Here is a 25,053-nt window from a genome sequence, read left to right as displayed (position 1 = left end):
GAATTAATGAAAGGAAGTATACTGCTTAGGGGTGGGAAGGGGAAAAAAAAAAATCAGAGACAAAGTACACATAGGATATCATTTGATTCTTTTTCTGACAGGTAAGTGGTAACTTATCAAAGATACCTTCTTTGGGTGACAAGCACTCTATAAAAATTTCTCTACATATATACTGCAATTTTTAATAGCGTTACACACGTGTGCAAGCACTCATGTCTGAAATATTTCAGTATCTGAACTCTGGAATGACAGTACAGTAAGAAATGAAAGATCTGATGTGATGTTTTAGACATGGAGAACTCTCTGTAAGTTTCAGCCTCCTCACTCAATTATGCAGAATTGACACAATAGGATCCCACTGACACTAATACTTGAATTATGCTTTATGCTTTTACTTTGTTACAGTATTTCCTATTGGGGTTATTCACAAATCATTAGTCAGATCCTACAGAAATGACATTTAATAGCTATATTTCTTGCCATGTTTTTAAATGTGTCCTTTGATTATTATTTTTCCTCTAAAGACAAATACTTCTAACTTCCACTGGACAATAATCTGCATTTGAAATTAAGTAGTTATGATTCAATGTTTCACAGTTTGGCATTAAGACAACCTCTTGATACTCATGATAAAGATCTTAAACTGTCCACTCCTTAACATGTAAAGAAGCTCGGCCAGCAGGAAAATGAACGCAACTTTACCAGCTAGGAAGATTTAATACTGGAACTTCATGCTCCTAAGCATTTTGATATGAAGGAAAAACTTTGAGGTTCAGGATTGTTAACATATTGTTGCTCTTTCTTGCTGTTCATATTTATTACAAGTATTATTTTTTCCTCAATTAAAAATGGGACAGACTCAACAACCACAGCTCAACAACCACAGGTGTTGAAAAACTGTAGTTTATAACAAAAATCATTCACTGAAATGAAAGATGCGGAGTGGGGAAGTATAACATTGGTCTTGTTAGTACATCCTGCTATGTGCAAATATCTTCAAGAAGCTTTTGATGCATCTGAAACACCAATAAAAACAAATACTTGTGACAGCGACTCTCTTATATGTTCATAGGGATTCCTCTTAAATTGAGAGTACTATAAAGCATTAGTTTACAAAGCAAGCATACAAAAAGTTTTCATTAAGATAAAAAGCATTTTAATTTATTTGTAACATAGATATAGAAAACAAGAACAGAAAAGGAAATATAGGGTGGTTGGTTGCTGCCATGTACAAGGCTGCAGGCTACTATCTATAAATTGCTAATAAAGAATAAAGGACATACTAATCTTCCAAAACACAAAAAATAACTTTTACGGTATTAACAACTGATTCAGCAATAAATGCTAACAAAGCACAAATTACATTTCTCATTTAAAGTAACTTTTTCTGCTATAGCTCTTGGCTTATGCCATGGTCCAGAGCCATCACATTGACACAACATCTTGTTCCAAGTGAGAGGTCTTAAATGACATATTTATTACAGATCCACGGCTATTTACAACAGGAGGGGGACTCCAAGCATACTTATAGTAATATCTGTCCTACGTACAGTTATTTAAATACCGTGGGGGGGGGGGGGGGGAATACTTTCTCTTTCCTATTCACGCCCAGGCTCGCACACAAAAAAAGCTTTTTTTGAAGAGGATGATGCCGGCAGCGCGGCACAGAGACTGACGAGGGAACTCAGGGGTGCACAGGCCAGGCGAGCCCCTGCCTTCAGGGCCCGCTCTGCTCCCAGCCTTACTGACACCTCGGGCACCCCAACCCCCCGGGAGAAGAAAGCGGGCTTTCCCCCTCCACGGCACGCACGGCGAGGCCGAGTCACCGGCACCGCACTACCGCTGCCTCCTCACGCCGGCCCCGCGCCAAGGCGGGACAAGACACGGCTACCGGCCCCCCTCAGCCCCGGCGGGGGCTCCGGGATCCCCGCCGAAGCCGCACCCGCACCCCGTGCCCTCCGGCCCGGCCCCGCCACACTCACCTGCCTGCTCGCTACCGGGAGCCCCAGCCCTTTCCCCGCCCCTTTAGCCCGGGACGTGGAAACAACGCGGTCTCCCATTGGATAGCGCGTTCCCCAAGCCCCTCTCCTATTGGTGGAGAGGAAAGGGTTTGATTCTTCCCGGCGTCCCTTTGCTTCTGTCAACCGACAGGCAGCCGAGATGGCGGCGGCCCCGGCGGCTGGCGGGGCGGCGCGGGGCCGCGGGGTTACCAGCTTCCAGCGAAAAGCCGCGGCCGGCAGCCGCCTGGCCGCTGTCGCGGGCACTCGGCCTTCCGTTCGCCACGGGCAGCTGCTGCTCTCCAGCGGGCTCCCCTCCCTGGACTGTGTGCTAGGTTGGTGGGGAGCGGGACCTGGGACCCGGCTGCTGCCCCCTCCCCCCGCCCGGCGGCCCTCTCCTTTGCCGGGCCCTGCCTGTCGTTTACCTTCCATAACCCGCAGCTACTCCCGCGGGCTCTTCCTTCCTCCCCACAGTTCCCGGGACTGGGGGGAGGATTGGGGGGGGGGGGGGAGGGAGGGAGGGAGGGAGGGAAGGAAGGGGCAGAGCCCGATCCGTTTCCCGCCTTCAGCCCCCCCGGCCCCGTGTGAGGAGGAGGGAGGCGGGGCGGGGCAGGCAGGTGCGCCCGCTTTGCAGCCCGCTCGCGGAGGAGAAGCTTGCCATTTGCCGTTCGGTTCAATCGGTTTAAGCAACCTGTCGAGAGTGGAAAGCTACTCTCTAAATTTACTTGGTATCACGTCCCTGTTGCATTTCAGACTGCCACAGTAAGGGGTCTGAAGTTTTCGGTTTTGTAAAACATGTTTGCTGAATTAACTCGTAGTCGAATGTAGGGTAGTTCTGGTTCTTCAGTATGGCAATTTTTAGGGTGCGTTTGACAGTAAGACGGAATTTTCAGTGTGTCTTTTCTGTCTTGGTCGCCACTGCTACGTCATTGTAAACGTCCCATTTAGATAAGTTACATTAGCTTGATGCTGTTGTTGTCTGTGAATCTGCTTTTGCCTACTGTCATTGTCAAGATGCCAGATAGTTTCTTGGGCTGATCTGTTGTGACCATTGCTATGTTACAGTCTGTGGCATGAACTAGCACCGTTTGCTTGGATTGGGAACTAATTCATTTCGCGGGTATAAACACCATGTTTTATCTGTATGCATGAGGGCTGCATTATCCTTTTACTAACTACTGATCCAGTTGGAGTACATCTTCAGTGTACATGGATGGGACTACTAGGTGAGGAAGGCTTGACTTTAGCTTTATTCATTCATCCTTGGAGGAGTACGTGCAATATAGGAATATACCACTTTTTTTTTCTAAGGATATTCTATATGAGTAATGAGAAATAGAAAAGTTTTAACCATTTTATAGAGAAGTTTTTGCAGCCTATGTATCTTAAGGAGAATCAGACTTCTGTATGGTGCGCATGTGTCTGTTTGGTAGGGAACACCTGCACTGTGATCAGGGATTACCATCCTTGTGGAGAAAGCTCTTCCTCCTTGAAAGACGTGTTTCATTAAGTGAGTGTAATTTGTGAAACCCTTTAATTGCATAAATATAAGATGTTTGAATTGAATATTCCAGTTCTTCTTCATATTTCCTTTTATAAACCGCGCATTTTGCACAGCATGGGTCAGAAGATGTAGACAGCTCCCATTAGTAGCAGTCTGCTAAATGTCCAGGCACTTGCTAACATAATTAGTGGTTTGTTATGGAAGTTGAGGACACTTCTTCCAGTAAACCTGGGATCCCTTCTGAAGTACCTTGTCCTTGTCTTTTAAATATTCGATAATTTCCTGACCTTAACAAGTTTTACATCAGGAAAGTTCTTCAACCCTAGGGATAGCAACTTTTGAAAATACTTTTAAGATATTTTTTGGGTTGTGGCATCTCTGAAAAACTGGAAAACTCTCTATTCCTGTGTTAAATCTTTGGTAACCTCCTAGCCTTAAATCACTGATTTCTGAAGACTGAGTGGGCAGGCCAGGAAAGACTCATGCCAAACATGCATACTGTAATAAAATTTCCATTGATACCAGGTATTAGGCCTTGTTGGAGACAGACCACCCAGCTAGGTGGACCTGTACAGAATAATTGATTTTGGAGGCTGGGGAGGGACCTCAGGGATTCATCAACCTTAAAGCAGGCTCAGCACTCAATTCCGAGTTGGTTGCTCAGGGCTTTGTCCAGTTGAGGCTTGAAAATCTGCAATGGCAGAGATTTCACGGCCTCTCTGGACAACCCGGTCCATCACTTAATTACCTTGGTAGGGAATTTTCTTTTTCCTTATATCCATTTGGAACTTTTCCTGTTTCAATTTATGCCTGTTGTTTCTTGCCCTCCCACTGTGCACCTCAGCAAAGAACTCAACTGACTTCTCAGTAGCTTCTCTTAGGTACCGGCAGGTTGCTATTAGGTCTTCTTCTCTTCTCCAGGTTAAATAAGCCCAGTTCCTTCAGCCACTCGTCTGCTGGACTCCTTTAAGTTATCTTTACTTCTTGTACTGAGGGGCCCAAAACTGGATGTTTTATTCCAGATGTGATCTAAGGAGTGCCGAGTAAAGAGTAGTCACATCCCTTGACCAACTGACTTGAGCTTCTGTTGATGCAACTCACTATGCTGGTGACTCGAAGTTTTGTACTTGATCTCCTTTCTGTCCTTTTTGAGTGTGTGTGTGGAAATCCTTCAGAAATGTCTTGCAGAATGCTGTTTATGTGTTTCTTAAAGAATGCTGTTACTTTTTTCTTTCATCTTGCCCACTAGCAATTAAATAATTGACTGTACAAAATATTTCATTTCATACCATGACAATTACTTCAATTTAATTTCGTACCATGACATAGACATATGTTTTAACAGTCACCAGGCAGTCTTCTAGATGTCTCACTTTAGGCTTGGATTTAAGTTTGCCTTGTCCAGAAGCTGCAACCCAGATACAGTATTATTTGCCAGGCATGAAGTTACAGCTTATGAATAAGTGTGAGTAAGGGCAAGCCTGGTATTATCAGACAGAGGTCTAGTTAGAAACTTTTGAAGAGAGGAGAAGGCAGAGGATACATGGAGGAGTTTCTTTTACCCTACAGCTACTGGCTGATTTGTTACATTATTGTTGATAGTAGTAATTCTAATAAATGCATTTCCTTTCAAAAGCAGATGGTAGATACGTGCTGGCTTTCAAATGCCTTGTTACCATTCAGGCACTCTTTTTACATCTCCAGGCTTTATATTCAAGTTTACTTTCAAGGTTTATAGACCATATATGCCTGATTTGTGCTGAAGCAGCTATCTGTAATGAGCTGTAACTCTTGCATAATGTAACCATCACGTACTTGGTATTGAATGTTTTGTTTCAAGCTGCTTGAGAAAAGCTCACAGATACACTTTGAAAACAATAGGAACAGTTCTCAACTTTGAAAGTTTGTTGTGTTTCTGTCCATAAGATCTTAAATCTCATTGCTGTAAGTAGCAATGCAGAAAGTTGCAAGTCTTGCTTAGTTGTTTACATGTACTACTGCCTTAGATACTGGCACAGAAAAATTAAAACAGTAAAATTAGAAAGAATTACAAGTTCACAGCAGTTTTCTTAGGAAACTTGAAGATTTTACTCTTCCTTTTGATTCTATCAGCATTCATGCTACTTTTTCCTGTCTGTTTTTTGCTTAATTTACTATTATTGTTGCTCATTGTAATATGAATATGTAACCATGGTAACTGCAATAGTTTTACATTCCATCTAATAGAATACACTTGTTCAAACTGTCTACTACATCTGATAATGTAAAGCCAGTCCTTTGACCTGAGTTTTCCTTTAGCAACCAGGGTATGCGCACATATGTTACAACTCTAGCTTGTAGAAAGAGACAGTACAATTGATGATCTGAAAATATAGCTTGCGAGAATTTTGACTGGGCTGCCACACTGTTTGACAAACAAATTCTGTCTTGTGCAAGCAATTTAAAAGCAGGAGAGATACTACTGTGGTGGCTACAAGTGAGCTTTTTATGACCAAGATTTTAAGTCCTTATTGCCATGAGGTAATACATTACTTATGGCTGTTTTGATCATCTTTTCTGTGTCATGCTATGATTTGGTAAAATCTCCTAATTTTGAGCTACTTTTTTCTATGTGCTGTATATAACTTGTGCTAGTTTAAACAACTGTATTTAGTAACCCGTGTGTTCTATCTCCCTGAACAATTGAACACAGTGAATATTGGAAGCATGCTTTGTATCAACCATATGATTTCCCATTTTGGTCTTTTTTTCTCCTTTCCACTGTACTACATCTTTTGGGTTCGTTTGCATTTATCTCCCAAACAAATAAAATTTAACAAAAATTGGTGGATTAGAACATGTGGATTTCATGAGTGACTCTAACTGTCCGATAAGCAGTACTTATATTCGGGGTTTTCTGAATATCTAGGAAATACTTGATTACTTGATAAGCTTGCTGTAAATATTGAGGCATTTGTACATCTTGACTCAGGAACATAGCATAAAAAAATCTGTGATGTGTTGAACTGCAACTATGAAATTAGCAGCTGACTAAACATTTGCATTGTGATGTACTGCTCAAATTGTGGTACATCATGACATGATGACAAAGTGATTCTGATGTGGTTTTAATTCAGGTGTTATTATGCAACAATATTAGCCTATGGGAGAGAACTTTACTTTTTCTCTTCCTTCTGGGTATAGGTCAACATTACAGGTGCTACAGAAATTTATAGTCCCACCAGCAGAGCTAAAGGAATTGGAATTGATTTCAAATGAAGTTTAATAAGCTCTTAAATTGATAGACTGAATTATGCTGTTCACTAGAGTCCATCTATGCTGTCCAGATTTGACTTCTTTTATCAAGAGGTTTGTATATTGTGCTGATGTGACTCAGTTTGCTCCTAACTTGCTTTTAAAGCAGTATGTAATTGCAGAAGACGTACTCCAGTTTCCTTCATGCCAAACTGGCTAGCTACACATGGCCGTCTGACTACTTCCAGGAATTCTCAGCCTTCCTGTCACAGTCATATAAGATTGTTCAACAAACTGTTTGTAGTCTGATTTCAAGTTATTCCACTATTTTCAGTTTTGGAATTCAGATTATAAACCAGTTTACTCTTCACCTGAAATCAAATATTAATTCTTTCACCATCTTTGTAAAAATTCCAACTTGGGACAACTATTTAAACCACTGTTACATAATTATGCTTGCTGTCTCTTCAAGAATAAAGTAAAGCAGTCAGGATGGGAGTTCATAGATTATTTTTTCATGGTCCTCCACACTGTTGAGATCAATGATATAAGAATCTATATATCAAAACATATTGGGAGTATTCTATTCTGTCTGTAATTCATTCAGTCATCTATGATTGGAACATAAGCATCAATTGTAATTGTTTAAGCAAAAAGAAAGAAAAATAATAGTGGCCATGTATAAACCTGTCAAAATGTATTTTTATTTTTGAACAAATATTTCAATCAATCAACTGCATTCATAGAGTTGTTTTTATGTCCAAGACATACTATAAAAGACTTCAATAGTTTTTTTGTTTTTTTCAGATGTGTGTTATGATGTTTATGATCTGTCAGTCCAGGTTTCCTTGGCCGAAATCCTACCTGTCTTTATTGTCATGTCTGTTTCAGTAACAAGATAAAAAAAAAATGGAGACAGGATTTTGCTTCGTTGACTTGGGTGGGAATTTGCTAGCCTCTTAGTAGGTCACTTTACATACATGGTTCTTGGTACAAAGGAATATCACTCGGTAGTGATTAATACAAATTTAATTTGGAGAATGTTTACTCACTTGAGTCATCCAAGTAAAAATTCACTGGCTCAGACCATACATCATTATTGTAATACTTGAGCATAGTTGCGTAGAGCTCTGCAGGATCTTTTTACCACAATGATGATAGTACAGTATATTGTGAAAGTAATTGTAATGTGTACTATATAATTACATGTAATGTATAATTATTTCATAATAGAGAATTGTAGGAAGTATTGCAAAGGTAATTAAAATGTTGTTCACTTTTATATTTTTAAATTCCCCGTTATCACCTTTCTTTGACTTATAAACTAAGAAAATTTAATTGTTCTCTAACATAGTATTAAAATGTAGTCTTACTTTATTCTTCATTTTGTTTTGTTTCCAGGTGGAGGCGTAGCTGTTGGAACCCTTCTTCTTATTGGTTAGTATAGAATATATAGCTACTTAAAGGGATATTCTGACGTATTTTGCTCATTTTAATGTATTTATCAAATAACCTGTCCGCTTATTGTTTTTTGCACGCAGACTTTAAGAACGTATAACTTTCAGCCCCCTTCACTTTGGATAGCCTTCAGAGTGGACTATTAACTATTTCAAGAATTATTGGAGGTGGATCAAAACCTTACTTTTAGATAGGTTGAGCCTCCAAGAAGGCTCAGAATTCTGTTTGAAAGCAGGGTGTTTAGTAAATTTCAGGACTTTTTAGGAAATTTTTCAAATTATTTAAGATTTTCGAAACTATTTGATTTCCTGTGAGATTCAGACTGTTTATCATCACAAAGGTGGTTTTGGTTTTACTTTTACTTTGGCTTTCTGAGGCTTTTAATCTTTCGATTGTCAGAATCAACTAAGAGAAAGCTGATGGAAACCTGCTTTCTGTCAGGATGTGTATGAGGCACACTGAGATGATTAAATAGGTTACAACAGAATTCCCTTTGCAGGCTGCATTGAAACTGTCTGGTACCATGTCTCCATTGCAGCTGAGATGCCCAACTTTCCTTTCTACTTAAAATGTAGCAAAGGGGAAGAGGATATTGTACACATACATCTTGTCTTCATATTTCCAGGGTACGTACTGGACTTAGAGGCAAGAAACATTTCCCAGGCCCCTTAGTTTAAGCATAGTAGCCAAGACCACAATTGTGAGGGAAGACTCATTAACTTCTTACAAGTTAGTCTTGTAAGTGCTTACGGTTTCAGCATGTAAGTAAAGATGATTGTTATTATAGAAGAGAAATTGAAGGAGATACCATCTGATTTGTCACATCAGTTCGTTCATCTTGGGCTTTTAAGGATACAAAACTACTTCAAAATTATGTAAGGGCCAAATGGTGATAGAAATACGATTAATTTTTTTTTTCTATTTTAAATGTTTATCAGATTAATGGTTTTTATGAGAAACTTTCAAGCTTGTTACTTTCCTAGCAAAAAGAACTGGTATTACAGGGAGAAAATGAAAGGTTATTAGAGAAGCATCTGTAGTTGTGTGGAAAGCATCTGCAGCTGTAATCTGTGTTCACATCTTTAATGGTATCAAAATGTAGTATTTAGGTTGTTATACTAAGTTGCTGGAACAGAGAACTAGGAACCTAGGGACAACAGATCTAGCTCTTAGTTTTCCAGTCGCAGCAATTTCTCTGAACGGTTGAAATCTAGAAAGTTGTGTGATTGTTTTCTCCCACTTAATAAGAGGTAAAGTACCTCAATTTCCTTATTTGTAGGAGTGATGATAACATATATCATACTGCAAAGCTATTTGAGATACAACGTGCAATGTCTGAATGCCTACATATTAAGTGCCAAAAATCCTGCATTAAAGCCTTAACAATTAATGTATTGTTTTAAGTTAAAACAATGATTATGGGAAGACAACTGTCAATAGATCTGAAATTGATAGGTAAAATCTGGAAGATAAAAGTAAAAAAGGTGTTATTACAGATAAAAAGGCCAGTTTCTCATTGCATAAGATGAAAGTGCACCATTTTGGCTAAATCCTGAGCTTTCGAATGCCTCACAGGTTGTTAAGGATCAGTGCAAAATTGTAAAATGGGAGCGTAGAGACAAAAAGTGAAAAACTCAGGTAAAGAGTAAAATACAACTAGCAAGAATCATCAAGACTAATACAAATTTTTCTTAAGTACCTCAATAATTATGAGAAGCCCAAGAGACAGGCTGGTTCATTACTTGATGAAGTGGAAAAGCTAGTCATAGTTGATATTGAGAAAAGGGAAAAAATTATGAATTTTTGTATTAATCTTCACCCAGAAGGAGACCTGAAATCTCATGACTACCATAATTGAGAACAGTGACTACATTTCAGCTTTGTCTAGGGAAAAAGCAGACTGGTATATGCCTAGGTGATTTGGGTGGTTTCAAATAGATTGTGTCTGCAGAGTATTTTAAGAGCTTGCTGATGAAGTGTTACGACCATTAGTGTTTATGAGAACCAGTAGAGGACAGCGAAGGGAAGAAAGAACTGGAAGATTAGAAGATACGAATACAATTTCTAGTTTTGAATGCTGTTGGAGGAGTCGCTGAATTGCAGTACTTGAACCTCCTCCCCCTCCTTCTTCACTGATCTGGGTGTCTGCAGAGTTGTTCTTCTCACATATTCTCACTCTTCTCTCCTGGCTGCTGTTACACAGCAGTTTTTTCCCATCTTAACTATGTTATCCCAGAGGCACTACCACTGTCACTGGTGGGCTTGGCCTTGGCCAGCAGCGGGTCCATCTTGGAGCAGGCTGGCATTGGCTCTATTGGACATGAGGGAAGCTTCTAGCAGCTTCTCACAGAAGCCACCCCTGTAGCCCCCCTGCTACCAAAACCTGGCCACGCAAACCCAGTACAAGGATATAAGTAGCAGCCAGTATGTTGAGTAATCTTTCTATATGAGATAATGAACTTGCAGATAGAGGATAAGCAGGACATGCCATTTATCTTCACTTTAGTAATGCTTCTGACACTATTTTAAATGGCATTCTCATAATCAAAGCTAGGAACCATACTCTGTGTTCATTTCTAATATACATTCTTGGTGTTTATAATGCAAACAAGCTTCACAACTTAAGAGACTGCCATTGCATCCTTTCTGTTATATCCTTCGTGATGTTCTGAGGTCAGCTTTTTACTTCCAAGAAGTTTAGTCTCCTGATCACTTGAAAATATTTCTAGTAATATTGTTTAGAATTCATTGGCATAAAATTTATGCAAAGACAAAAACATCATGTCTCTAGTGATAGGCACCAGTAGGCTAGCAGCTGTTCAGAGTGTGGCTTTTGAGCCTTAAGAAAGATTTAATCAGTAATTTTCAGTCATTTTCTGAAAGGGATGAAAACAGTATGATCTCAACATTTTTTCTGTGTTTACTTTCACTGTGGAATGACAACCATCACTTGGGAGACTGCATTTGTATCTAGAATTTTGGTTAAATATTTTGAATTGTTGTAATATTTTGAATTGGTCTTAAGACTAAAGAACCTAACAGTGAGATTTGGGGAGATCTTATTTGAAATCTGTTTTAGCCACTATTGGGATTACATCATGTTACCTTTTGTTGGTATAGGCCTTGTGAATCTGCACTAGAGCTGAACAGCATTTTCAATTTGCTAGTGAGCAAGGTAATTGGTCTTATTATGGCTTGTTGTTACTTTAAGGCTAGTTTCTCTTTCTACATTTTATCCATCATTAGAGACAGATGGTGCTCTCTCACTGAATCTTAGAAAATCTTGAATTTTTTTTTTACATGAAGTGTAAATAATTTGAATAGTTGCCTGCCAGAAAAAATAACTGATGTTAGCTAATTCCATATAGGGCACTGTTTGTGTAAGTTCAGATTTTTTGAGAAAACTGAATTGGTTACAGCAGTTCACTATTGCTGAAAGAAGTTGTTCAAATCCTTCTCCCTGTTCTTGGCTGTGCAATCTTGTTCATTGAGCTGGCGCTACTGCTTTTCAACTCTCAGCTCTCCAAGTTGACAGAAAACTCACCAATTTAAAGAGTGGAAACATTTCTGTCTGTCTGGTGACCTGAATCAGCTCACTAACATGCAAGATGAGTACCAGAGCCAGCACAAGGGAAAGGAGGACTTCACAGTGAGGACTAGGAGAGAAAGTAGATAGCCTTTTTCAAGGCAAAAAAGTGCCAGTCAAGCTTAATTTTCTCATGAAATTTCACCCAAATTTCTGTGAATTCAGGAAATATGATAGGGGTTTTATCTCTTACTGCTTTCAATGAAGATCTTTTTTCACTCAGTTTCAGAAGAGTTGCAATCTTGCTATGGACAAAGGAAGAAGAAAAAAAATGTTAGAACCTATCATATTTCACACAGATCAGAGATTATGAAATTAGATGAGTTTTGTTTTGTCTTCCCATTACAATATTCACTGCCCCTTCCAGGAGATAAACTGGTTGGCATCAAATGAACTGACTAGCTGGAAAATCGTCATTGAACAAAACAAAGTTGTTCTTCAGACAGTATGCAGTTCAGTGATGGAACGCTTCACCATAAGCTGTTGTGGATGTAAGAAAAATCATGGTCTCAGTGGGAAACTGGGCAGCTTGATGGAAGAGAAAGCCATTTGCATTACTAGGTTAGTGCATACCAAGTCCGGTTAAGGAAATTCTTGAGCTACAAATGGTCAGAGGCTGAGCAAGTGCTTGGGTGAAGCATCACATTTGCTTGTTCAGTTATTACCTCTTCCTAAATATCTGCTTTTGGCTACTGTTGAGCGTAGGGTTAGCTATCTGTTTGACCTGACCTTAATGGTACCAGATGAAGCGAATACAAGGGCAGTGAGCTTTGTGCTGTAATGAAAGAGATTACAAGACTCAATGATTTGAAAATGATAGGATTTTTACCTGAAATTTTTTTTCCCCCCTCCTCTGAGTACATAGCTGGCAATACTCAGTGGTGGGTTTTAATTTACTTATCCCCTATGTTGGTTGTTTATTTGTGATCTGATATCAAACTTAGCTTCACAGAAACATGAAGGAGAATCTCTCTTTTAGATTTGAAAGCTAATTTTTTTTCCCAAATAAGACACCGTATATTATTTTGAAACATATAATTATATACAAAAAGTCTTAAAGTAGGAGCTATATTTATTCATGACTCATTAGTCTAAAAATTGTTAGACTAATTTTTAAAGTTGGTGCAGGTAGAATTGTAACTGCATTGTTAGAATATCCTGTCAGTATACAAAAAAAATCTGTCATGAGATTAGTCTAGGCAAGCTTAATATTATACAGGATTGAAGCTGTCAGTGATAAACCTCCTAGGAAGATCTTTCTGTGTTATACTCCAAGTGTTATAAAAAGGTTAAATTCTTCCCCCTTCCTTCAACATTCTCTAAGGCAAGAATAAATTGCATTACTTTTAGCTTAGCTCCCTTTGCAAATTAAATGCTCATCTTCATTATTTGACACATTATCTTGGTTAATTTAACCAAATAATAGTAGATTCAGGGTATTAAAATATTTATTTTAACTGTTCTGAAGATATAGTAATGGTGCAGGTTACTTGATAAGACTGTAAAATATTGTTTGAAATATAAGTGCACAATTTTTTAAAACTTAATTCATAATAAAGAGCATCATGAATTTGAGTTGAACTTAATTCTATAATATATTCTTTTGATAGTGTTTTATTTATGAGAATTAGAGAGTTGAGGCACATGGTAGTTTCATGCAAGATCCTAGCTGCTAGAGACACTTGAAACTTCCTAGGGTTTGTTCATATAGCAAGAAGGTTTTGGATTTTAACTAGTACTTTAATTTCAAAAGATCTTGCAGTACTTGGCTTGTAAGAAGTGGTAAAACAAACATTCTGCCTCTGCGTGAAAGGAAATTTGAACACTATCAAAACAGTTTGTTCAATATGAATGTGTGACCACTTGTTTGTTGTTTCATCTTAAACTGCTCTTAAAGATTAGCTTTCTAGAAGAATCTCCCCTTTCAAAACAAACAAATAGTATAGCTGTTGGTTATGTCCTTTCCTACCCTCCCCTCTCCAATGTACTTCAACCTGTTGTATGACTGTTTTGCCAGCCTCAGGAAGAGTTTCCAGGAGGAAGTTATTTTGTTTTTTAAATATAAGCCTTGTTTATATAACACATTCTGCATAGTCAGTTACAGGACACTCAAGTAGATCTGTGCTGGGTACCCTATAAGAACCTATTCTTACATACCTTTAAGATGCTCTAGATTTGACAAGGTCATTGACGGCTAAATGTTTTCAAGATTATCAGTAGGAGGGTTTTTGTTGGTAGCTGGGGTCAATTATTAAAAGTTAAAGTTGTCTGCTTAAAAGCAGGTCTATACTTGTACATTCTAAGCCTTGAAGCCATTTCAGCTACTTTAATTAGCTACTATTATTTTTGTTAGACATGCAATTTAACCTGACTGGTAAGAGCTCTCTTCACTTGTCAATATAATTGAATTTATCATCTTTTTAAAGTTGGAAAAGATAATCTCCACAGAGGTACAAAACAGTGATTTGCTAAATATAATTCTACAAAATACAAGTTACCAGAATTCACCTTCCTGAAGTATGGCCAAATGCCAAATATTGTAACTCATATGTTTGACAACTCATTTTTGGCATGTGCTAATTAAATGCAAGTGACACAAAGTATATCGCCTCAAGCTTAGTAAATGTGGACATTAGTAAAGTATCTTTTAAATGGAATTTCAGATTATTAAAATAATCGCATCTTATAACCTGCAGCAATTCAGAGAGATGTTTCATAGCTACAGAAAGACACACCTTAGGTCACAGTACCATACTGTAGAACTATCTGGTGAAAAAATGATCAATACTGATAGGCTATGACAAGCTTTTGGCAGCTTTAGGGCACCCTGTCTAGACTTCATATAGAGAAATAAAATAAGCTATCTGTACATTACATTGTTGCAGTCTTATTTTTTCCTCTTAGTTCTCATAATTTTAAGCAATTATACTGCAATTTATCTGGACTATTTCGAAGACCTTCATGCCATTTAATATACTGATGTTTAAAAGTCAGCTATTATAAATATGATCTATATGTATTTGCTACCTTAGGGTGGATTTTGCTCCTGACTTTTTGTTCCTCTCCAAGTTATAGTGCTTATTCTCCATCCTTCTCTTGGAACATGAATACCCCTGTGCAGAGGGAGCAGTCATAGCTAGAGATTTTTTCTTAAGGCCACTTGTTTACATATGAATGGCTATAATTAGATGCGATTTTTGTCCTACTTTTGATATAAATTGTATATTTACTGTGCCCCACTCATATCTGCTCTCTTTGGTTTGTGTGTCCTAGTTAAACTCCAGTGCCTTAAAATTTTGTATTTAATTCAATGACCTACTGATTTCTTTGAGACAGACAGTCCATGCACAAAGGTGTTGAGAATGTCTCTTATGTGTTCAGTAGCCTATACAGTGTAGGGGTAAAAAGAGCCATAAATAGGAATTGGTCTTTATTCTTAGTTTTCAACGTGGTTATATGTTGGAATTCATTGCATTGATACTGCCAATACTGCTTTTTCTTCATGACTGTTTGAGCCATGAAAGCATGCTGTTGTGGAAAGAGACCAATGGATAACGATCACAATAAACTATTTTATTTATGTCCTTATCTGTAGGATCAGAAGAGGTTTTGTCCTGGAGACAATATGCATAACTTCTAGGTAAATAATCTCTTTTCCATGTATAGTTTTACGCTTCACTAGTTACTCACCTGCTACTTAGCTGTAGAACACTCTTTGTTCAAAAAGAATCAGAGAAAGCTGCGGACTGTTGTGTGACTGGACCCAGAAAAAGAGTCTGCAGCTGCAGATGGGACAGCTCTTTAGTATGGAGGCTAAGAATAAAGATTTGGGCCAGGCTTGTCTTGAGTATTTGGCTGACTAAAACAGCCAAACTAAACACTTATGTCTTAGTTCCTATACATACAGAGAGGTAGTTCTTTTGGATGTGTGTGTAATTTGGAAACGTAAAGATAACAGTTGAAAATTTATCCTAGCCATCAAAATAGTAAGTCCAAGCATTATAAGAAAACAAATATACTTCAAAGTATTTCATTCAATTTATCTATGAAAGTAATCAGTGAGCTACTGAAGTACCTGTGCTAAATGATTTGTTTGTTTATTTACAAGAAGAAAGCTGTACTCCTATGGTTTTGAATAGTAAAGTAACTATTGAAGCCAGGGTACAATGGATGCTATCAGAAAAGCCCCATATGGGTGCACTTTAGATCTTTTGAATACCACAAAAGTTTAGTGACCTAGAAATGAATCAATAAAAAGCCATCCTCTCTCTGACAAATTGAAGAACTGAGGGATTCTTACAGATGCCTTGACTTTAACAATTCAGGATACACTGTTTGTAAAGGCTTTCTGAGACACATTTAATCCTTAGAGTACTGTAGCAGACTATGAGGTGTTTTATATTTAGATCACTCTCCAATAGTTCATTTCTTATTTTTACTGTAAGTTTACTGTTAAGAAAATCAATGTAAGGAGATCAAAGGAAAGGCAAATGCTAAAATGATGCGTCCTTACACTGAATGTAAATGTTTTTAATTTGCCAAATTTCTTATTGTTTTGCAATATATGTTTTGGAAGGGTATGGCAGTGTAAGAACCTCTCTAGTCTTGTTATATTACAAATAATTCTATCACTCAAAAAATGAACTATAATCTTGGGTAGGTCAGTAAAAGGGTTTATGTCCCTGTTACCCGTTGCTTCACTTCTATAGTTTGTTTTAACATTTCAGCATTTCAAATAAAATCTGAGTAAAAATTCTACTTAACTGCTACAGCCGTATTTCCTCTCTGTTTAATTAAATAATCATCAACACACAGTATGATGTCTTTTCTCCATAGTTTATGGAGTTTATGTGTTATGTTTGGCACAAAATTGAGCATGTTGTTTACTTTCTAAGGAATAATGAATATCAAAAATGATGATCTAGAAAGACACTCTGTACAGTTGCACACACATACACAAACCATAAAATACTTCGACTAAATGAAGTATTGGCTTATACTCCATTAAATGTGAATTAAGTCCCGTCCATATGCAATACAACTCAGTGTTTCTGTGACTCAAATTGTGAAGCAGGTGAACTTTAACCTGTAGATAAAAATTAAGAAATCAAGATTTTTGTTTCACTAAGGATGATTTAAATGTTACAGTTGACAGTCCTTCTAGATCACCTGACTATTATTCCTTTTCCTCTTTTGTTCAAAGGGAGGGAGGTCTAACAAAATCGTCTCCCCACTGACATCTACTGCAGTGATGTGATTATATGCGAGGCTTGGAGGCTTCTTTCAGGTAGCTCAGACAACTAAAAAAAAAATTAGTAAGTAGATATCATGCTGTCACTTTGATTTCTAGAGAGCTTTGGCTCCTAATTTGAGAGCTTCATAGATGGTGATTAGCACATGGAAGTCAATATATTGTGAATAATATATTACCAATTATATTGCAGTAAGCAACCAAAGCATAAATAACTAGAGAGATGTTTAGGGAGCAGGAGCTGGACTCCAGTTATAAGAGAGAATTACTCTGCATATGGGTTTTATTTTACCTGTTGTTGAAGCAGTTTAAGATCTAAGCAGGCTCCAAAGACTCTATTTGCAAAATAAGACTGTAATACTTCTTCAAAACTTTAGATAGTGTCAGTACTACTTTTTGCTTCTGTAACTGTAGTCCTTCAGTTTTATATGAATTGAGTCTTGTCTCCATCCTAGTCTCATACATACATGGGTCTAAATCCTCAGTCTCAGCACAATGTATGGAGCAGATTTACTAGGCAAGCAGTTCCTCAGTAACATTATTAATGGCTTTTTTAAGCATGCGAGAGTAAACTATATAAAATATTTAATTAAGAGCTCCAAACTTTCAAGGAAATTGCAGTTTGTAATTCTGTAATGTGTTTGGAAGTCAGTCCTGCTGAAATTTTAATAAGGAACTCAGCACTGTCAACAGTAAGCTTGTGTCAGTACTGTACTTTTCACGATACTGATCTGTCCGGATTTTTCACTAGACTGTTATTTTTAAAAAAGGTAAATGTGTTATTGGAAGTACATTAGAAGGCTAATATGGCCTACTAAGCAGGTTAACAGTATCAAAAGTCAATTATATTAATACAATCTGAGTTCTTAAACCCCTCAGACTCTACAATAAACTGGATATATCAATGGTTAGTACTGGTAGCAATAGTGTTGTAATTATTGTATTCCCTTTGGCTTATTTGGATGCCCAGTTTTATGTAATCTCCTGTCTTAGTGACTGTGTTACGAAACTTTTTTCTCTGTCTTGAAATGTTGCCTTAAAGTCAGCACTTGGTTTTCATGAAAGGGAAACTTTAAAATAAATATTTTTCTTTAACAGCAAAGTAGGTAGTCTTGATGCTATATCTTTAGGAATTATTCTGAAGAAGAAAGAAATTAAATAAATGTTCTAAATTTTAAGTTCATACTTTTTATTTTTTTAAAAAAGTATCCCAAATACAAAATGAATTTAGTAAAATGAAATTAAAAAAGCAGGAAATAAATTCTGTTTTGCTCAATATCCCATGGGGGATGGGGAATATCTCTGGGAAAACCGTTCCTTCTACAGTGAATTTGAAAACTTGTGGTTTAAATTTCTTTCTTTTGTGAATCTAAGCACTGAAAGTATCAGTACTTCTGCATGATATTAGGAGTGTAGAAGAGCAACACTATTTTTTGTGATTTGTTTCTTAAGTTTCCCTATTGTTATTAATATTCTTTCTCCTTTTTGGATATACATCTCTCTTCTTTCTTTCCTCCCGCTCCATTGGTTCTTTTTGACTCTTAAGCTCCAAAACATACTATTGTGGTACATATCGAAGTTATATTCTTTTTGTTTTCCTTCTTTAGTATTTTTTACAACTTAGATATGAATGACAACTTTCTTATTTTCAGCCTTTGTTACTAGTTTTGTGGGTTTTCTTTTAATATTTTCGTATGTGATTTATAATAGGGAGGAAGTTGTTTCCAAGTCATACAAAGAATGGATTAAGAGTCTTGTTAGTTGTGTATGAAGAAAACCTATATCTCTGTATTTTTCTGCCACAAGATCCTTGTATATTATCTTCTAGCAGCCAGATTAATAGATGAAAAAGTGAAACCTTACATTGTTGCATTAACTTTTCTCCCAAACAAAATATTTCAGATAACTTTCTAAGTTAATGTCAGAAATGTGTGTTCCAAAGGGCATGATCTAAAATTTTACTGGACAATTTTTCAGGTAGTTATATTGGTAGGATATTTTTTTTTTTTGCTAGCATTAACATTGCTATTGTTTATATTTACTAAAAAAAAATCAGAAATAGTTCGAGTTTCATTTGTTATTTATTCATTCAGTTCTTCCATAGTTTTGAGTTATTATAGGTTTTAACTGTATGAAGCTCATGAAGACACTCTAATTCTGGTAATTTCTGATACTTCACTTGCAACAAAGAAGCTGAAGGAAATATTAGCCTTTCTGAAGTTAGTGGGAGTTTGTATTTCTATTTCAGTAGGCTAGTATTCACAGTTTCTCTTAACAAGGATTGTCTCACTTCTTAAACTATAAGTTCATGTGTCTTTTGAATGTGTTTGTGATTTTGCTCTGGTTAGCTTTCAAAAATTGTCTATTTTTTCAATATATCCATTTGTTTTGCTATTTTGTAGTTCTCACAGTTTTGAAAGGAATGCAGATATAACAATGTCTCTGGAAGAAATTATACCTTTATATAGCTTTTGCATGCTAAATATTATTAAATTTTGAAAAACATCAATTCATAGATATTTTAAGTAAGTTGATTAATATTTTAAGCATGAAGAATGTAAATATTAACACAGTTCTCCTAAATGAACAAAACCCCTTTCCATTAAAGCATGATTTTGGTAATCTTAGTTGATACTTGTGGGAAACCTTGTTAGGAAGATAGCACTGTCGCTGTATCCGATCCATATCTTAGAATCAAATACATGATTGAGAACTATTTCTTGGGCTTGAAAAATTAGGAATACAATATTATCAAGCATTATTTTTAAAGCTTTGGAATCGTATTTTACCTATTATCTCTGTTGTACATTATATAGTCTAGGAGGTAGACCAAGAGAGGGCTTTGATAATGTTTTGAAAATACAAGGGGGTGGTTTATCTAACAAAAAAGAAAAAATTTCAACCATTTTTTGTTTTCACAGAGGAAGATAAATACGGTCTTTACTCCAATTTGTTGTACAAGTATTTTCTTGCAGAGGGAGTTGTCTGTGGACATGACTTGTTTGTTGCCTCTGCTAAAGAGCATCCTGACAGCATCTTAAAGGTAAATAACACTCATAGATTTTGACAAGTAAAGTTGTAATCTCTGTAATATATACATTTTAAAGTGTGTATATTGTGTATTAAGAAATTAATTAATCTTGGTGATTCATAAGAATGTATTGGGAAGTGCAGGAGTATTTACACTAGCCAGATTTGGGAATTAAATTTAGCTCACTAGCCTCTGTCTATGGACAGTGCAGTAAGATCTCTCAAGACCAAATCAGGCTAGGAGTCTGCTTATTCTTTGTTTTGATTTTGGATGAAAACCAGACAGACTAGCTGGCTTAGTTGAATGGTTTGAGTAAACCCAACTGTTTACAGTTTCTACCTGCCTATCAGAAAGAGTAATTAAGCTGCTTCCAATGTGTTGTGGTGGAAACAGCATACAATTTGTGTAGATATTTATTGTAGTTTCTTATAGAAAACAAGAATATCATTTAACTTCTTTACAACTTCCTTTACACATACTTTTCATTCTGTCTTTTTTTTTCTACTGGGAAACGTGGTCAGCTTTGGATCAGGTCATATAGAAAGGTTCCTTTCAGACTTCAGTGAGCTCCTGATGAAACACTGATAGTTTCCATTGTAAGGAAATGATATAAGGGAAAAAGCCTGATCAACACTGCAAAAAATTCTGAAGTGTGAGGATAATCTTACAAAATTTCGTTAAATATTTTAAGTCTTTCTAAGGCTGTTTTTTTCTAATATCAAAGGTAACGTATAATTTACTGATTACTTCTGCATCAAGTGAAGTCTGGCTATTTCCTTAAGAGTCTTCAGAGCCTATTTCTGGACAAAATGATTACTTTTCTTTTTTCCTATCTAGTGATGGTAGATTCTATGCCTTATCTATTCAATATTATCTTCAGTATTCAGGAAAAAGTATATTCTTAATGAAAATATATGGTTGTGGTTATGAAAAATCTAACAATTTCTTTTATGATCTTGAACCTGAAGAGTGTTCATTTAGGGCTGAAATTTTTATCATTTGTTCTTGTGGTTTACAATATAGCCTAATCAAATACGTTAGAATTTGATTGTGAAGTATGAATTACATAAGAACGTGCTGTATTTTTTAAGAATAGTTGTTTTTAAATAACTGATAATCAAGTCATTGACTCTCTGACTGTATAATACATGATCATTGTGGTTGTTTTTATCATCAAAATTAAATTATTCAAATAAATATTTTTATTGCATTGCATTAAAATTTCTTAAAATTGAGTAGCTAACATACATTGTATTCTTTTTCATTCACTTTTGAATCAGTTGTTCGTAGCATGTCATGTTTTTCCTAGCTCCTCTTTATGCTTTTGCAAGTTAATCAACAGGCACTGGTACATACATCTATCCTTCTTGTACCAGTTTGAGTATGTGGTCAGTTAGTTCAGTGTGACTTACTGAGGTCTGTTGTCTGATTTGGAATAAGTTTTCCTTCTTACTTTTCAAGGGTAGACACCAGGAAATAATACTGCACTCCTCTGTTGTAACTCCGTAGTTACTATAAGAGATTAGAAATGGATGGACAATATTACTACAGGAAAGTTGAGGAAAACATAATTATGTCTTGTTTTCTTCCTCTGTGTGTTTATATAGCCAACAGTACTCTTGTCTATGCTTTGCTACTCTTACCTTGACTATTCAACACTTCCTTTGCTTAACAGACAAGGCACAGTAAAGTCGATTGGTCTGATATGTATTGCTGTCTTGAAATTGTTTTATTGAAGTAAGCCTGTAGCATGCTAGACAGCAATCTAGAAAATTACATACTTTCACACTTGGAAAGCTCAGGCACTTCTTGAAATGCCAATATGTGTTACCTAAAATACATTATTGCCTCACCTGGAAAAAGTCAATCTAAGACTGGCGTTGGCAACAGTTAGTTTCTCCAAATCACAGAGGTAGAGGGATTTTCCCTATGACCGTCTCACTTGACTTTCTTTTAAAAGAGAGGACTTTCAGGTGGTTCAGCAAATCCTCTCCTGTCATAAAAATGAGCTGTTTGGGATTTGGATGTCTCTACCAAGTCAGGATTTTAATGTAACATATCTGACTGTTGAATAACATTGCATTTTATTTAATGACATTAGTAATTAATTTATTTTCAGTAACTGATCAGACTGTATTCTTTACTGGAAAGGCAATATAAATTTGGTACATATCAACCCCAAATTCTACACTTTGTGATTTTGTTGTTGTTGTTGTTTTATAAAATTCAGGTGTGGATTCAATATATTGTATAGCTAGTATCCTAATTAACTGGTATTTTACATAAAGATAGTTCCTTAACTACCTTATGTCCATATTGTGTGGTCAGTCTATTTATACATTCAGTTCTCTGCTGAGATGCTGTAATTGCCCTATTCTAATTTTATGATGTGATTGGAAGTTTCTTGAACCTATAACCAAGACAAATATTGCTGGTAGTAGGAAGGGGAAAAGACATTCTTATAGACCATAATTATCTTGAAATTGTGTATAACTAAAAGACAAGCAGAGGATAAAAAGCCCTGATCAGCTGCCTAAGATATATTATATTACCACCCACCAATTTATCCATCATCCTTTGAAAACATATTCATCCCTTTTGTAGTCAAAGCTCCTTCAGGAAACTGGCATTAAGACGTAATGCTGAAAAATTATACACCTCTGGTAAAACCTACAGAACTATATACATGCTGGTTTTTAGAAAGTATTTTAAACATTTTAGAGCATTTCTATTCAATCTATATTCTTCAACAAAAGGCATCTTTTTACTATAAAGGTATAAGAACTGGGAATAATGTACAATATAAGAAATAGTATGGTATACTTCTGTGATCGATCATAAAATAAAACTGATTGTATTAGTAAATGGAAAACTAATTTAATAATAAAATGACTGAAGGAAACATTATATCTTAACATTCCATTTTCAGTACCATACCTTATTAATTTTAGATTACAAATTATGAAAAGCTGTTATGTGCTCAAGCTTAAAGAGAAACTAATAAAATAGATGAGGGAGTGAGGGTGTATCTATTTCCTTCACTGTCTTTACTGGCTGTATTTTTTTTTAATAATTCAGCACTCTAAAGTTAATGCCAGCTATTTTGTAGTTGCATATAGTGTATGTGTTTGAGAATGGAACATACAAATTTGGGTATGTGGTTATATTTATTACAGAGGAAATCTTAACATAAACACTGTTATGCTTTTTGTAAGAAACAGCAGGCAAGGGGTTTGAATATTTCCTTGTAGCCAAAATTAGAACAGACTTGCATCTACTCCAAGACAGGCTGGGTACCAAACTGACTTCTGGAAGCCATAAAAACACCGTAACTATATAACAGCTTTGTTCTTTATACCCATTCTCATTGTTAGTGCCAAGGTATGGCTTCAGTCTTTAAAAAAAAAAAAAAATCTGTATCTGTATTTCTGTATTTCTCACTTTTCCTACTTCACATTTGGCACTAAAATTCTAGAACTGCCTAAGCTGCCTATGCAAGAGTTTCTTTGCCTTTTTGCATGAGTAATTATTTTATCTAGACCTTGGGGGGGGGAACTGATTCTCACAAGTTATAATCCAATTTTTTTCTCATTAAATTTGCCAGTTATGAGCTCATCTTGACAATAAAGAGTACTCTCTGTTAAGTTGCTTTTACTGTGGGGCCTGTGCAAAGTTTGTCTCAAGAGGAAGACTTGCTGGTCATTATACGTGCTGGGAAACGGAAACCAGCATCCCCTGAAGCCCAACTATTGCCCTGGGGGATCCTGGCCAATGTTACCTCAATTACCATTGCACTGGAACCTGGAAGCCTGTGGTGGAAGAGTGGGAAGTCCAGAACTGCTTTCTAGAGCTGCATCTGTTCATCTCCTGTGGAAAAGCTGAAGAATCACTTTGTGCAATTACTGCATTTTTATGGAATTTCTGTTTTCAAGCTGGAATTTTATTACGGGATACTTCTGGACTCTGTTGAGATTACTTTTTGGAGTTTCTCTTACAAGAAAAGATGATAAAGAGCACGTGTCCAAGAAGAAAAAAAAACTTTCTTTGACATAGTCTATGAGCCTGCTGCTTATGGTGGGGATACTTTTTCTACCTCTGCTATAGAGGGTAGCCTTCTTGAAGGAAATGCATTCCCCAAAATTCTACCCCCAATCAAGTCCTTTGAGGCTCACCATACTAAGACATGAAATTATATTTACCTTGTACATCTGGTGTCATAGTACTTCCAAATTTAAAAATGAACAATGTGCAAACAGTTTGCTCTCTGGAGAGCTACACAGAATTTTCTCTTGAGTAGTAAAGCCCTTAGTGTGCCCATGTGTCAGATACACAGCTTCTCTGTGTTTGCTGGACGTATCCTGAACTCAAGTCAGTCAGGAGAAACCCCACTGGTAGTCTAGCGAACCACAGCGAAAGGGAAAAATGCAGCGTCACTTGGTGAAGAAGCTGGAAGGTGCATATAGAGAAGTATAACGATTTATTAAAAACCAATAGGGACAAGATTTAAAAAACCCTCAGGAACAAGGTTTTTAAAATTTCCTACCAAGCTGAAAAGATCTGTAAAACAAAATTGAAATTATATTGTTAATATGGTATTTTGCTTGAGTATGTCATTTGGAAAAGACTGAAAAAATTCCACCTCCAACAAGCTGGTTATACTGAGCAGACCTGAAGAACAGAAACTGCACACTTACTTTTTTCCCACTGAAAAGATGAATGCAGAAACAATCTAGGAAAATGTACATCTGTTATTTCCAGGGTTATTTTAAAAAAATAAATAATGAACAACCCACTGAGTTTCAGTGTTGTATTACTGTGTGTGCAAACAACCTCTTGAAAGATAGCATAGCTGTCTACATGGACATTTTTATTCCAGCAAAGTACATTCAACCATGGTGCTTACATTTTTTCCTCATAGATATGACTCTAAAACATTGTTTTGTCAAAAAGAAGAATGCAAGCCTGGAAGAAATGATCAGGCTGATGACCAGG

At 36.5% G+C, this 25,053-nt stretch overlaps 2 protein-coding genes across 6 annotated transcripts in view; one reads left to right on the top strand and one right to left on the bottom strand.

Moving 5' to 3' along the window:
• The window catches only part of IMMP1L (inner mitochondrial membrane peptidase subunit 1), a 37,655-nt gene extending 35,085 nt beyond the window's left edge, over positions 1 to 2,570 (bottom strand). The window contains exon 1 of one of the 3 annotated variants that reach the window (XM_075755292.1): positions 2,423 to 2,570. The gene's annotated coding sequence lies outside the window, so the exon portion shown is untranslated. Of the gene's footprint in view, positions 1 to 1,982; positions 2,045 to 2,422 lie in introns of those variants that run through there. The other 2 variants (XM_075755290.1, XM_075755288.1) reach the window with 2 other exon arrangements.
• ELP4 (elongator acetyltransferase complex subunit 4) overlaps positions 2,136 to 25,053 on the top strand; it is a 150,451-nt gene continuing 127,533 nt past the window's right edge. For 2 of the 3 annotated variants that reach the window (XM_075755285.1, XM_075755286.1), the window contains exons 1-3: positions 2,136 to 2,332; positions 8,137 to 8,172; positions 19,952 to 20,073. In XM_075755285.1, the coding sequence (XP_075611400.1) occupies positions 2,161 to 2,332; positions 8,137 to 8,172; positions 19,952 to 20,073 (330 nt within the window). In that variant the 5' untranslated portion in view covers positions 2,136 to 2,160. Of the gene's footprint in view, positions 2,333 to 7,931; positions 7,993 to 8,136; positions 8,173 to 19,951; positions 20,074 to 25,053 lie in introns of those variants that run through there. The other variant, XM_075755287.1, reaches the window with a different exon arrangement.

Source organism: Balearica regulorum, chromosome 5 (genome assembly GCF_011004875.1).
Source record: "Balearica regulorum gibbericeps isolate bBalReg1 chromosome 5, bBalReg1.pri, whole genome shotgun sequence".
In the NCBI taxonomy this organism is placed as follows: domain Eukaryota; kingdom Metazoa; phylum Chordata; class Aves; order Gruiformes; family Gruidae; genus Balearica; species Balearica regulorum.
Note: the sequence above shows the minus strand (reverse complement) of the source record. Positions and strands in the feature narration are given on the sequence as shown.